The sequence below is a fragment of the Gallinula chloropus genome, assembly GCF_964237585.1.
Source record: "Gallinula chloropus genome assembly, chromosome: 13".
Classification (NCBI taxonomy): Eukaryota; Metazoa; Chordata; class Aves; order Gruiformes; family Rallidae; genus Gallinula; species Gallinula chloropus.
Genome location: NC_140098.1, coordinates 4,489,747 through 4,504,942, shown reverse-complemented (window position 1 = coordinate 4,504,942; position 15,196 = coordinate 4,489,747). Strand labels below are relative to the sequence as shown.

At 43.4% G+C, this 15,196-nt stretch overlaps 1 protein-coding gene across 1 annotated transcript in view; it reads right to left on the bottom strand.

The window, feature by feature from the left end:
• Positions 1-14,947, bottom strand: part of SLC7A10 (solute carrier family 7 member 10) — a gene marked incomplete at both ends in the record, with an annotated part of 41,865 nt that extends 26,918 nt beyond the window's left edge. The window contains 2 exon segments of the mRNA XM_084270045.1: positions 14,832-14,904; positions 14,906-14,947. Of these exon segments, the coding sequence (XP_084126171.1) occupies positions 14,832-14,904; positions 14,906-14,947 (115 nt within the window).
• Positions 14,948-15,196: the final 249 nt, after the last annotated feature.

Here is a 15,196-nt window from a genome sequence, read left to right as displayed (position 1 = left end):
AGCACTTAAGAGTCAAATGGAAATGCTCCCTTAATCAAAACCACCACTGGAAACTCTGCTCCCATTCTCTGGCCTGCGAGCATCATGCTTTCCTGAGTACACATATGGGCAGACAGTGGGTATGGCATTAATTCACAGACCTGTGTGTTCAAAATTGACGGGCCCAGCTGAGTGCCTGGGAGGAGACAACACTGTCTCCATCAGTTGGGTGATGCCCACATGTGTGATGCCTCCCTGGATTGGGGACCAAATGTTTAGATGACATGTGTAGAGGGAAGACCTGCACTAAGGCAGACAGATGCTGAGGAGATGCTGGGGATCAGGCCTCTTTGGAGCTTGAGAAATTAATAGAGGATAAAAGTCTGCTAGTGCATCGTTTTATTCTGTTTTCTTTGAGTAGCACTGCTGCAATGTGCTTCTATCAAAGGAGAAGTTAAAGCATGTATGATAGGATTTCTGTTGTTCTAAATTGAGAAGTCCTTTTATTCTGCTAATCCTTTCACCAGCTGCAGGCTCTGTCTGCTCCTTTCAGACACACAGTCCACTGCTTTATTTCCTGCTCCTCTGTTCTGACTCTTGTACTTGGTCTGATTTCTCTACTTCCTTAACTTCTGACTTGTTCTCCTCTTCGCTTGCCAGCGCTGGGATATGTGGGCTGCATTTCATTACCACGGAGAGCAACCCGCGGCCTCCCGTGCCCTTCTCCATGCTCTGCAACAAATACACAGATAAGGCAGAATTACAGTGAAAAGCCTTCTAGGGACTAGGAGAGATTTTCTCTGGGACTTCTCTCAAAGGAGCTCCAGCATGCTGCCATGCTGAGAGCAGTGTATGTAGTAAGTAGGAGGGTTGTGTCCAGGCAGGCATTAGTACCAGACACCTTTGCTGAGCTTCATATTGCACCTTGCTCTCCTGCCTTCTTCCCTGACATCATGGACCTTCAGTAGGGTTTATGGCAGGGCAGTGCTGTGAAGTGAAGGTGAGGGGCTCCCAGCAGGGAGCTGTAGTTCTTTTTGGTGGGTCCCAGTGCAGCACCCCTGACAGCAGTGCAGGGGGCTGCAGGGCACAGAGGGTCGAAGTACCCCTTGACTGTGGAACTTCTGCATGTGCAGGAAGCTAAACTCCTGTGGCATTAGAGAAGGCTTCAATCTGGAAAGAGAAACCAAATGCCATACCTACCTCGGTGCTGAGAGAGGGATGTGCAGGAAACCCCTCTACGTTTCCTAAAATACCTGGGTTTCCCTGGTAAGAAAGTACAGCACTGCTCTCCATAGTGTAGCTGTATGCTGCTTAGCCCTTGCTATCTGTCTGACATCAGTGTCACTAGAAAAGAAATGGGCAGTCCTAATGGACTGCCCTGCATGTGTGCTGGAGGGGGTCTTCTCTTGAACACTGTGTGACTGATTACTACCAGATAAACCCAGGTTTTAAGAAAGGCAACTGATAGTGGAGCAAGGTTTCCCTGTAGCAGCTCAAGAGGCAGATGCCAGCCTGTGCAGCTGATTTAATGTTTGTCCCCTGGCTGAGAAATTCCACAAGCTGTGTCTCTGGGACAGCCCTCGCGGTGCCCTCTGCACCTGCAATGATTTTCAGTATTTATCAAGAAGAAAAGCAATTACAAAATGCTGCTTTAAAGCTCACCAACTTAGCTTTAACAACAGCCAAAACAGTTTGGCTGTGTCGGGGAGCACTGTGGGTCAGACAAGGCAGTATGATCCATACAGCTTTTTGCCAGCCCATGCTCTTCAGCCCTACTCATGCCAATGGCAGGGACCCTCGCAACATCTTTGAAGTATAATTTATTTAATGGAAAATGCTATGGTTTTATATTCCCCCTCCCCCAGCTGCATTCTTTTTGCTCATTGTGACTGAACATAGTAAACAGATTACTTGAACAGCCTGGAAAACTTATCAGCAACTGTTGCCCAGTGGGAAAGCTTCTTCTTGTCTATTCCTGAAAGCTGTCAGTTCTCACTGTTTGCCTAGTATGAAATAAAATGGCAGTATGAGATGTCAAGTGTTACACAGTACACTGACACAAGTGCACAGAAGGAACTTTTTTGTTAGATGAATCTAGGGTCTAGCAGAAGGAACCAGCCTGGAAGCTGGCACCATCTCTCTGGCCGTTCCCCAGGCACTGCAGCATCTCCCTGCTTACCTTGCAGAGCATCATTTTGCAGCTTTTTACTTGGGAAAATGTTCCCCTTTGAGAATTAATGACTTTGTTTGCATGCACTGGTGCTGTTTCAACCCTTGGCTGTGGCTACTGAGAACTCACGTGTGAGCCACGTTTGCCCGAGGGCTCTGCAGCAGCACAGGGACAGGGAGGACTCGCAGGGCAGCAGTACAGGAAGGGGCAGGTCTGGAGAAAAGGCACAGCTTCCAATGGCTTGCTCGACTGTAAGCAAGGTGAAACTCAATTCCCACTCTTGCCTCTGATTTTTCTCGTGTCTATTGGGTTTTATGTCTTCTGCTCTGAACCCTCAGAGACAAACCCTGCAAAAGTGTGCTCAGACTCAGGCCAGTTGGTAGGTTTTTGGACCGTGCTTCAAACCTGTGACATTATAACCAGAGATCCATTAAGAAGAGCATCTTAAACTAGGCATCAGTTGATCCTTAATCTCTGAAGTGATATAATGGGAATATAAATACTTTAAAATGTTAAGGTAAAGCTGAGTCTTCAATATTGTCCTGAACAGCAAAGGGTTAAATACTGAAAGTGCCTCCTTGAATCAAAATTCCAAGCAGTACATATTTAAAGCAAATATGAAAATTACAGTATCCAAACACATCAACTGTTGTGTTATAGCTCAGGTTATGTTACTGGGAAGAAAGATTGATCAAGAACAGCTGCCTGGGATCTTAGACAAACCTTATTTTGGATGCAGCTGTAAACAAGACATGAGCTCTTTAGCAAAGTTTGCTGTTCTTGCTGGTTTCACAGCTTCTTCACCGGAAATCATTCTGTCTCTCAAGTCTACATTCTTCTGTTTGTAAATCTGTATTAGCAAATTCTAGTGTGGTTAGTTTTACCTCTATCAGCATGGTATCATTAAATCTCTAAATGGCTTTCTCTCTGGTTTAGCTAAGAATAAAAAGGTAGGATTATGTTTCACTACGGTAGACAAAAAATTGGTATTTATGATTCCTGGGTTGTGATTTAAAGCTTGCATTTAATTTTAAGTGCACTTTGGTAACTAGCTTAACCTGAGTTTAAATGAGAATTATAAATACATATCAGCTTAGTATACACTTCTACAGGCATCACTTAGAATGCTGTGTGGCTGTACTGGTGCATTCAGAAATCGGTGCTAACTTGTATTTTGATTGTATTTTAAAATATTTTATTTATTTTTAAAGAATAAATTTAGATAATTTTACTCACAAGAACTAGAAACGTCTTGATTTCCAAAAGGAATGACAGCTTTTCTTGAGACTCTTAAATACCTATGACCAGGGAATTTCAGAAAAATGCCAGGCCTGTTGTACTATGGTCTCAAGAGTTAGCAATATTACTATAGAATTTTCTTCTATGCACATGAATTATTGTTATTAGCAAATACCACAGATATCTCTTGAAATTAAGTACTGTTAGGATTGAGAGACTTCATGTTGCCCTCTGATGTTTTTATGTATTTGGTTTGTCTAAGCAGTTGACCATATATATAAAAATTTAATTAAAAAAAAAAAAGTCACTTCTTCCCTCTGGATGGAAGAACTTGATTACAAACTTACAAAAACGTGGAATTTAATTAGCTAATCCTGCAAAATATAGATGAACAGAGACCTGAACACCCCAGCCATTGCAATGCTCGGAACCTTGGGTACAATACCTTCTGTTCTAGTTCTGCCACAGAGCGGAGATTTTGGGTTTGTCTTGAGTTTTCTCCTACCACAGTTTCCCATTGCAACAGACCTCTGCCAGAAGTAGGGTCTTTATAAATGTCACTTTACAGAAGCTTTGTCATGAGTCTGGGGGGTTTTAAGTTCTGGTGCTTCTGAGCAGCTCAATCTCAGTCCAAGGACTTCCTGGCTATCTCAGAAAGCCACAAAGAGAAATGTAGGGGCATTGCTAGGTGGTGTATTCAGAGACTTGTCTTCAGGGAGGTCCTGTGAATTGATGGCTGGAAGAGAATCTGCTCGTCTTGGCCTTTGTGTGCCCCTTTCTGTGTCTCTGAAGTTGAGAGGACAATCCCTGCAGAGGGCAGCTGGGATGCTGGAGCAGCTCCTATGTCCTGCCTACGTTTGGTCAATGACAAGCATTTTCATTATTAGATTTGTGGTGAAAGGAGTATACAAGGCTGGCCTCCTATAACTTTAATTAATGAGAACAGGTTCCACTTGCTGCTGTCACTCTCCGCTGTGCTGTGCAGCCTGAACACAGCACAGACCATCCTGACTCAACTTCACTGCAGTAGGACTGCCAGCCTCGGTCAGTTAGGTGGGTAATAAAAGATAAATGTGCTTCATACTTAGCTGCTTTAATTTGATTATTTAGGGCCTGATCCTACGAGGCAGTGAAATCCTATGCTCTCCTTGATTTCAGTAGCATTTGAGGGACTTGGGGGATCTGTTAAGAAAAGAGTCTTTAAACCTATGTCTGGAGCCTGAGCACACGAAGGGGAGCTGTTCCTTCTGTATGTACTCGTTATTATCTACAGGATTTGGGTACCTTTTGTAATAAGTCTGCTTAAATCTTAATGTGTTGCTAGGGAATTGGTCGTGTCCACAACCAACAAACATGTAGACCTTGTGTCCTCTTGCTCTCTGGCAGAGTTTACCTTAAGAAATTGCAACAAGATCTACTAGCAGTAGTACAAAGAAGTAGTTCATTAGCTTTTTTTAATAAAAAATATTTTAATTCTATCACACAAATAGAAATCCCTTCCAACCTGAAGGTTAAGCCTGTGAGGGCACCACCCAGAATCAAATACTTCTTTCCCTTATTCTTTAAAATATTGATTCAGCTATTTTTTAATTTACTTGGGTCTAAGTACAGTGTTTGGAAGCTTAACAAGCTTGGCTACTTTCTGTTCTCTTGTACTAACTAATGCTATTACTACTTTCAAGACACTTACAAAAAGAGCTGATTACTTATGTTTCCAACATGTATGGCTTTCAAGTTTTCAGACTGCATTTTAGAGTATCAGAACTGATGAAGCTTTTGTGTTTATGGAGTCCTAGAATGCTGTTTCTGAAATGGTTTCATCTCCCTTTCATAGACATCAGAACGGTCTGCGTTGTTTTAAATCAGCCATAAAGCAAGGCCTGAAACCTCCACTACCAAAGACATAACTCTGCTGTCAAACCAGGACAAAATCTAGGCAGAGAAAAAAGAAAAGTTATGGGAAAATGGAAATGAAATATAGTCTGAGATGACCTCCCTAAATACAAGCAAGCAAACTCTGTTCTATTAAGCTCTCAGGAGAGCTGCTAAAGAATTCTGAAATAATCCAGAAAAGGAAGTCAACCTCTCATTTTCATTCTTCTCAGTCCATTCCTTGCAACTCCCTAAGAAAAACTGATCCCTTGGGTGTTGTGTACAAAAGAATGATTTATTTTTTTTTTAAATCATATAAAGTTGTAAGTCCACATATTCCTTGGCAGTCATTATCTTCAGGTTTATGAAGAAGCACATATTGATCCTTTCCAGGGCATGGGTTGGCAGGGAGGCAAGGAACGCTCTTCTGGATTCATCAACCTTCCTCGTGGGGCCTGAGCAGGAATGATCTTGCAGCACAATATGGGACTATTAAAACCCCATCTTACAAGACATGTTTTGCTCCTTGTCTCAGTGTAAAAGCAAATAGATGGAAGACACTTAGGAACTACAAGAGACTAGCCAACTGATGGCGCTTTTTCCTGTCAGGCTTGTAGCTTATTACATCATGCACGTGTATTCAAGTGCAATGACCTTTTTGCAAAGCTGCTTAAGTTAGAGAGAATGTGTTTCAGTATTCGCAGCTCAACTTTTGTCCTCCACTCTCTGAGTGCATCTCTACAGATATAGAGGAACTTTTTCTGACCTGACCGCTCATCCCTGCGTGATTATCTACCCACGGTTCCTGTAGCGTAGTTAACACGTCTGTGGGTTGTCCAGTGTCACAGGTGAACTACAAGTTTTGTGACTGGCAGCCTTATGACGTTCATAGAGAGTGTATAATATTGTGGGGTTTAGTTCTCTGACCCAGTGTACTCAATAGAATGAGATTCTTCCTTGATTTTTCCTGGCTTTTGTGACTCTAAATAAGGTCCTTATATGGTTCAAACATAATTTTTGTGGTATATTATATTAAGATGTTTGGCCTGATTTAGATTATGCAGCTTCATGTAACTGATGAAAGAGCTATTGTTTTTCACAGCAGAAAAACTGCCACTCATCCAGATCATTGACCTACTTGGAGTCAGAAGTAACCTTTCTGAAGTGATTTTCAGTGATTTTCAACGCTGTTTTACACTATTGATCTTGAAGCTCCATGTTTGAAGGGTGATTACAATAGTGTTTATGGATCAGATAAAAAATTTCAACTTCATTTTCAGATGCAGAGATATTTTTATTTTTCTGTAGGTTTTGGTACCACTCTGAAGACGGTGTTAAATGAATCGGAGCAATTCAGCCATGGGGGTTATTCCATTACTCAATGATACAGAAATTCCTCAGGCTTAAATATCTCCATTGTATATTCCTCTCCACCTTTCTTGCTCTGAGATCCAGTGAAATTTGTCATTATTGTCTGGAAGAGATGATGAACTATGTCCAGGAGCAAAAATTTAATTGGCTCACCCTAATGCTAGATTGGGCCATTCATTACCCTGAAATCAGAGAAACAGAAGCTACGAGTTCCTGGAGATGGGATCAATTTTTAGACAACCACTCTTCTAATCTTGCTTTTCATCCCTGACTTTCAGAGGCCAGTACCATAAGAACACATCATAAGGATAAACTGATAGTGCATGAAGAGATTTCTGTGGAGGCTGGCACGTGAATAAATGTGTTTATCAGTACATACAGCTTTCCTCTGCGGGAGAACGGGGCTTGCATATTCTCTACACTTTCTCTCTAAACAGAGATACAGGCATTTAAAATGGAATTGGGATGCTCAGATGCTCAGTCCATGCTGGATTGCTGGCTCCCTTCTCTTTGCCATGGAACATCTGCTAAAGAACTCTTTGGGAGACTTCTGGGTTTTTCAGGACCAGCAGAAAAAACAACGCTGCTAGGATGTTTTATATTTGGGGCACTTTGGTACTGACAAATGCCTTCTCATTTTATCATGCTGCAATCAAGATGACAAAAAAGTGTGGCAGCTAATAGAACCTCCCCCAGCAGCGCAACAAAAAATGGGGTCTTGAAAGGAAAAGTTTGGCACACAAAAACCTCCAAACACAAAAAAGCTAAACCTCTACCAAACCATTTCTGCTTGTTGTGAGCCTGCCAAAGCAGAACAGACTTTCTCAACAGAAAAGGCTACATTATGCTAGAAGGAAATGAGCTGCAAGGCACAGGAAAAGGGAACACGAGTGGAGATTTATGGCACTGCTGAAAGCAGGCACTGTACTGCCAGATCAGGAGTAAGACACTACCAAAGGATGCTACCTTTGTTTTTCCATCTATCGAGGAAGAAGGAGAGTTTCTGTTGCAGGGTATCTGAAATACTGACATCCACTGCAGAAAGTCCATCGCTTCGGCCTTCTGATTCATTGTCCCAATCAGAATTTTCTACTTTTGTAGAAGTTAAGAGGGAAAACCCCCCAACAACTAGCAAAACCCCCCAAACTAAACCCACCCAAGCAAAGGCCACCAGTCAATGAATGACCTGACAGTTAATAAACAGATTTTGTTACAACGTTGCAAGTTTTGCTTGTGTATAGCTGAAGTATAAATTGAGGTTTGTTTTGGTGTTTTGTTTTTCAAAAGACCTTCATTATGCCCTACTGCTGTTCCTGAAGACCATATGGGAAGGATTTGTTCACGTTGACTTTTTATGCTGCTGTTTTGGCTCCTGCTCCTCTCCTTGCATATGAGGGACTTCACATGCTGGATTCTCCTGGGTATGGACTGCAGCAGAAAAGTGTGCATGCAGACAAACAAAACTGATTTCTATGTCCAGAAAGACTCAATTAAGAAAAAAATATAAAGTTAAGGCTTTTTAATTTTTCTTTTTTTTTTTTTTTTTTTTTTTTTTCTGCCAGGAATTTCTAATCAGAAATTAGAACTCCTTTTTGCCTCCCTCTGTAAATTCAGTCTCAGAGGTAAGCTGCTGCCCCAGAGAAGCTGAAGGATCTCCCTGGATTTTTACCAAGTTTAATTTGAACTTTGCCATGGTTTTTACTTGCAAGTGAAACTGCAGCTTGTTCAGCTCCCTAAACTCAGGTGAAAGGCTACCCCAAACAATTCTGATGTATAGCGGTATGTTGGAACAGCCTCAAAGAAGATGAGAACACAGTATCACCCCTAAAATGTATTGTGCCATAAATGTAACCTGCATGATGCATTTTGGATGGGCATCCCTAGGTTTCTTTCTTTCCAAAAGTCGGGTCTGGTATTTCTCAGTTGCACACACCTTTGTTTCATCCTGGCTGTAGTACTGAATCATGGACACCTGTCAGCTCTCATGTGCGTATGAACCTGGATAGGTAATTTTCAGTAGTTTTGAATCTGAACCTGAGCCTCTGGACTGTGCAGAAAAGAAATCTTCACAAATGCCTCAAAAGTGTCTCTCGTTTGCTGCTAGCAAGGAAGATGTGACATTTGTCTTGAACAAAAATTAACTGCTGCTTTTATTTAACAATAACTTGCATTTATCAGAGGACAAGATGTTGAATTACATGTCTCTGCAGTCCAGAGCTAGATACTGAACTACTGCCCTGAAGAAAGATCAGTCATGTATGTGTAAACACTTTGTGTGTTATGTCAGCAAATGCCATATGGAACTGAAGGCTCAAAATATTAGTTTGCAAGGTGTGCAATGGAGGTAAGGAAGACTTTATAGAAACTTTTTTTTTAGATAGAGCCATTGAAGTAATCTGTATTGCTCTCACAAGCCAGCAAACAAAAGTGTGTCCTGCAGCTTCAGCTAGCTATAAAAGTGAAACGCTCTCACACAGATTCTCAGAGGGAGAAGATTCTTGCTGTAACACCAACACTTTTCCTGGGTAGGATCACAGAAATCAGGATAAGTCATACAGAGATACGGGTGTCTTTCTCATACGTCTTTCTGCTGCGGTCCTGTAAGTTGGGTACTACTCTAGTGAAGTTCATTGGGCCTGACTATAAATTATCTCCTAATTATTTGATACATTGCTTGATAAAGAGATGGATCTCATGGGTGCCAGTTGACTCAGTGAGCAGTAATCAGTCTCCTTAAGCAATGGTGGCCTACGAAACATGACCAGAGAGTACTCATCAAGCATCTCGCATTAGTACCCAACTATTTCCACTTAAGTTCCTGTATGTTATAAAAAAGAGGACTATGAAGGCTATTCCCAGTTCCATGTGTTCTTACCACTGCTAAGCTAGCAGCCTGCTGAATCCTGCACTAGGCTTCTGTGTATAAAGGGTCTCTGGGATTTAGGGTGTGTTAGATTGGCCAGAGTCACAGCAGCAATGAGAGCGGACTGACACGCAGGAAGGCTGGTAAATACTTTTCTGTTAGTGCCAAGGAAGAAAAATCGTGTCTGGTGAATTTATACCTCTGGACTGGGTCTTACCTTGGAGTGCTGCCCTTGGAGGTGATATTTATGTAAAAGAAAACTTCCCTGTAGATGCAATTGTTAGTAAATAAGTACCATGCCAGGCAGGTATAATGACAACCAAGGAAATGTATTTGATTGTTCCCCTTGATGAATTATTACGATGTGGACAGTAATTTGCACTCCACATTGGGACAACCCTGACATAAGGAAGCCTCTCCAGTGCAAGGGAGTCTTTCAGCTTGTATGCTTTCTGCTGGGGCCACTGATATTGGCTATGGAAGAAAGCAAGTGTGTGCTGTTTCCCAGGTGATGTGGACAGATAAATTTCAGAAAGCTACCTCCAGAAGTAGCAATAACTGAACATACTGCTCACTGCCCAGCTGAACATGGTTTTGATATTATCACTGGACTTGAATTGGGAACCAGTTTTTGAGGAATTTTATACCAAACTTGTGTATGAGTAGAATAAGTACAGCAAGCATTTTTTAAGTAACACCAAGCCAGCTGATGCAGATAACTTGACTACCTGTGCTCCCCAAAACAAGGTGTAGTTTTAGCTGACAGCTTTTATTGTGATTCAATTTATAGGTCCTCTAATGGGTCTTATAGTCTGACACAAAATCATTCATGTGTATACAACAGACTTTACCATAATATGAGTTTGACCCTATGGCTACTTCTATGTAGCTCTACAAGCCAGATAAATGTTTTAAGAGATGTTTAACTGTGTGTTTTACATAAAGCTGCTTGCTCTGTCTTAAACAGTCAAACATCTCTTGTTTAATATCTTATATATGCAAGTTGTGGATAGTTCCTAACATACGATGGGTGAATTTTGTTATTCAGACCAAAAGAACCCAGCAGGTATCAGGCATTCATCAGGTTGCTGTTTCTAATGCTTGTACTTTTCCAAGGAACAGTGGAATGTGGTAGAAACTACACAGAGCCAAGTCGTGGAGCTTCTTACTTAGCTTTTCATGTGGACAGGCAAATCTCTCACTGAAAGCCCTGAGTAAGTTTCTCTGTATAGTTCATATGCCTGGGTTCACAGAAAAGATTCATATGCAACGATCTGAATTCCACATGATGCTCAACAAACGAGATATGGAGCCAGCTATGTAGAAAGTGTATAAAATAACTGTTGAATTAAATACAGGAAAGGCTTCTGTATCTGCTAAATAAATACTAATTCCGTTTTCAAGCAGAAATACAGTATTTGTAAGTTATCTGCTAGATAATAAAGCACATATGTTACTACTTTTTAAACTGTATCACTTCATCTGAGTATTGGCAAGCTTAATTTGCAATGTAATTGAGTACATTAGAAGATTATTAATAGTTGGAGCCTGTGAGAGGTTTGTTTTCACTGTACATAACCATGTTTGAGACAAAGCAGTTTGGGGACTCCTACAGCAAATCTCAGGCACTTTCCAAATTCTGTGACAGAGATAAATTGGCAGAAAGATTTGTTACTATTACTAAACACTGTGTTCGTTTTTACAGTGATTAAGTATTGCTTTCCTTTTAGCAGCATTAAATCAAAAAGGTTTTGTATCTAATAACCACATTTCCATTGGGATACTCCAAAGAGATGTCTTCTGCCTGAACACAGAACCCCCCCCTGTGGAAACAGCTTTCTTCTCTAATTAGGATTAGTTTTATGCAAAGTTAAAAATATAAATAATGAAGTAATGGAGGTTAGCCTTATGTGCTGTGAGAAAGCTGGGCTACTCAAAGAAATCAGGAGACTGACCGATGGGGTAGATATAGGACGGGCATATGATATTCCTGATTTGATGTACTTTGTTCTGCTATTTTTTCCTGAATATTTTCTGCTACGCTTCTTACAGCAAAGCCTTTCAAACCTTTATAAAGAGACCATAAATATTTGAAAGGATGAATTTTGTGAGTGCATTAAGATGGCATAGCAATTTATTATGCTGACAAGTATCTCAGTTGTAAAAGTGGTAAGAAAATTGTCCTATAATTCAATATACAGAAGGAAGATTGGAAAGGAATACCTGTTTTGCAGGGAATTAGCACACACTATGGGAGCTGCAGGGCAGCTGGCAGGATGAGGGCTGCCTCTGCCTACCATAATAGAGATGTACCCTGGACCAGCACTCATCCCATGCTCACAGGACAGGCTGAGTGCATCCTTAGCTCCAACAGCCAAAAGTCTGTTATATTTAAGCTGGATGAAGTGATGTACCTGCATCTAGAGGTAGTTTTTATTTTCTCAGATGCAACTGTGAAATTTCACGGAGTCCTAATGGACTGTGAAACCTTGAGAGATCCTGACGCCACTGGAATACTCTCAAATATACAAGGTGATGGTGCTCCCACCTCCTTCTCTTTCACTTCATTTCATTGCACTTGGGAGCACTCAGAAAACTGATTTTTTGTTTCCCCCTCCAATTGCAAGTCATATGATGCTTTATTTTAAACAAGCAAAATTATTGTATAAAAGGCAACCACGAGCTTATTAATCACACATTTATAGGCTCATATTTACAGCATTTTCCAATTACTCCCTTGTATTTCCTCTTCCTGTTACTAATTACTAGAAGATTACAGTTCTCTACATCCATCCTGTAGCTGATTAGAAGTGTAGAGCAGTTAGCTAAAGCAGGACATTTGTTGTAATGCTGGTAGATCACGGCATCAAACCTCTATTTGATAATGCAAAAATATCCTCTTACATTTCCTGTATCTGCAGCACCTTTACATTATTTGAATAAAGATGACCTACATGAAAAATTAAAGCAAAAAGAGAGAGCATAATCTTCTTTTAGTTGCATGCAGAGCAAGAAGAGATTTTGGTTGTGGATTTTGATTTTTTTTTTTTAACAGTGACTTTTTCTGGGTGTTCTCAAGGAATATGACTTTCCAGGGGACATATCTGTTTGATGTCAAACCCTTGAAGGAACGAGGGTTTCCCTCCCTCACTATTAAACTGGAAATTCACGATGATTGCTGGCACAAGAGTCCTGTCTGTCATAGGTTCAGAAGGCTATGACACTGACTGCACCCCACACTCAGTCATTTAGGAAGAAGTCTTCCCCTTACATTAAATTTATTGTACAGAAAATGTACAAGCTAAATGGTATTGTCTAATACTGATTTGGATCAAGTAGTTTATAGTTTTTTTGCTGAGAGTCTTAAGATTTCTCTGCTGAACTCTAATGGTGTCTTGCAAGCAGATTTCGTACAACTTACTGTATTTTAATTACTGGCTATAATGTCTTATGTAGTGACATCTACAAAGTTATACTATACTTCTACTATGTATCACTTTGTTAATGGAGACTTTGTGATACGTGATGTACTGTCACACACCTGCATACAAACAGACCCAGAAATAGCATCCTAGCTTGTTCCTCAAACTTTTTTTTAGTCAGATACAGGGGAATTTGAAGGAGAATTGTTAGGCTTATGCAGATAGCCTTTTCAAATAAACTGCTTGACACTTCTCAAATTTATCATAGATGTCAATATTTTTCCCTATGCAAATGTGTTTGATTAGATGAGAGGCTGTTTCACAAGATTTATTTTGTGCAAGAGTTACGTGTTGCAAATGAGACAGGTTGATGAAAAGTTGACTGGGAAGGGGTCTGAAAGAGCATGGTAACAGTCTTGAGATAGAATTGTTTCATACCAGGACTAAGAGATGCCATAAATTTTCTCTAGGGTCAGTAGCAACTCCGGTGATATCTAACCCTGGAAGTGCTTTCTTTATAGGTTACCTAGTACACACAAGTACCTGATCTTACACAAGGTCACTGAGATCCAGAAACTTGATTTCCCCCCTTAAAAATGCCAAGGGATTCAATGTAAAGGTACGTCTGTATTCCTAGAACACATCTTCCCACAAACAACAGTTACAGCTGTCCATCACCTTTTAGTATTTCACTATGGGAATGGAATGAATGATTTTCCTTTTATATAACAGCCTTGCCCATGATGCTTACAGAGTCCAATAGCATTAAAATTTGTATTTTTCTAAGTAAAAAAAAACCTGGCAGTTATGTAGTATGGAAACCTATAGAGAGCATGCAGTAAAGTCCTCTTCCTCACCTCTGGGGACAGACATCATTTGCACGGACACCACAGGGTGTCCCAAGCAATTCTGCTACTGCACAGTGTGTTCCCACTGATGCAGCAGCTCCTGTCTTGCCCACTGCCCTCTCCCCGTGCTGTCATGGACCTTACCCCAGCTATCAGGGTCTTTGCAACAGCTTATGTTGGAGAAAGTACTGTCTGGGGCTTCCCATGGGGTCCTGAGGCTCACCGTGTACGTACAGACTGCTTGTCTGCAGCTGAGAAACCGCTCCTTCCCCAAGCTTACTCAAAGGCCGTGGTGACAGAGCACACCGAGGGAAGGTGCTGAGCACAGCCTGCCTCAGTTTCTCGGTTGTGACTCTATTATGGGAGAATCAGACTCAGTCGCGCCGGCTGACAGCTCTGAAACACGCACCAGGCTCGCTGGAACAGGCAGGGAGCGGCAGCGGCGATGCGGGTGCGGGATGCAGGAGGCACATCGCTGCCCACGGCCATGCTGCCAACTCCCGCACCGCCAGCGCGGGTCCCGCGGGCTTTCCGAAAGCCCGAGCTGCCACCTTCATTGCGAAGAACCCCGATCTCCGGCAAAAGAATCAACTTTTGTTCCGGCCTTAGAAAGAGCTGCATAAGCCGCCGCAGCTCAGGGGCCGTCAGAAAAACGCTTTAGGCGGTCTCATGATTTCGTCTGAGCGAGGGGGACGGAGGCGGCTTTCGCCTCTGCTCTGCTGGCACCCCGGCAAGGACCGCGCCCGGCAGGAGCCAGCCAACCGCCGTCCCACCGCCCCGCTCTCCCTCGCCCAGCTCGCCGCTGTCCCACGCAACATCAGCCCGTAACCTTCTCGGCACAGGGCGGGGAGCTGGCGCTCCGCTACACCTGCCTGGGGATGCCGTGCCGTGCCTCGCCGCGCCGCCGCCACCCTCCGCACCGCACCGGGCTGCGCCGGCCGGCCCCGAGCCCCTGTCCCGACGCGGGAGAACCGCGGAGCGGGACGGGCTGCCGGCGCTGCCCACGGGCGCGCAGCGGCGGGACGCGCTGCCCCGCGGGGGCACCGGGCGACGGCGCGGGCCCTTACCGATGATGATGGCACAGGCGCTGACCAGCCCGATCTCCTTCTTCAGCGCCACCCGCCCGGGACCGCCGGCCATCGCTGCCCGCGCCGCTCTGCCCCGCTGCCGCCGCCGCGCGCATGCGCCGCCCCCGGCCGGCCGGGTGGGAGGGGGCGCCCGCGCGGGGGCGCGCGGCGGGCAGGTGCGCGGGCTGCGGCTTCCCCTGAGGAGGGGATGGGGCGGCGGGGAGCGGGCGGGAGGAGCTCTCGGCCCCCGGTGTCCCTCGCAGGGGGCCAGTGCCCGGGAGGGCGGCGTGTCGCCCGAGGCGCGTGTACCGGACGCGACAGCCGCCTCCGAGGAACGAGCAAACGCGTCCCCCGAGGAGCGGGGG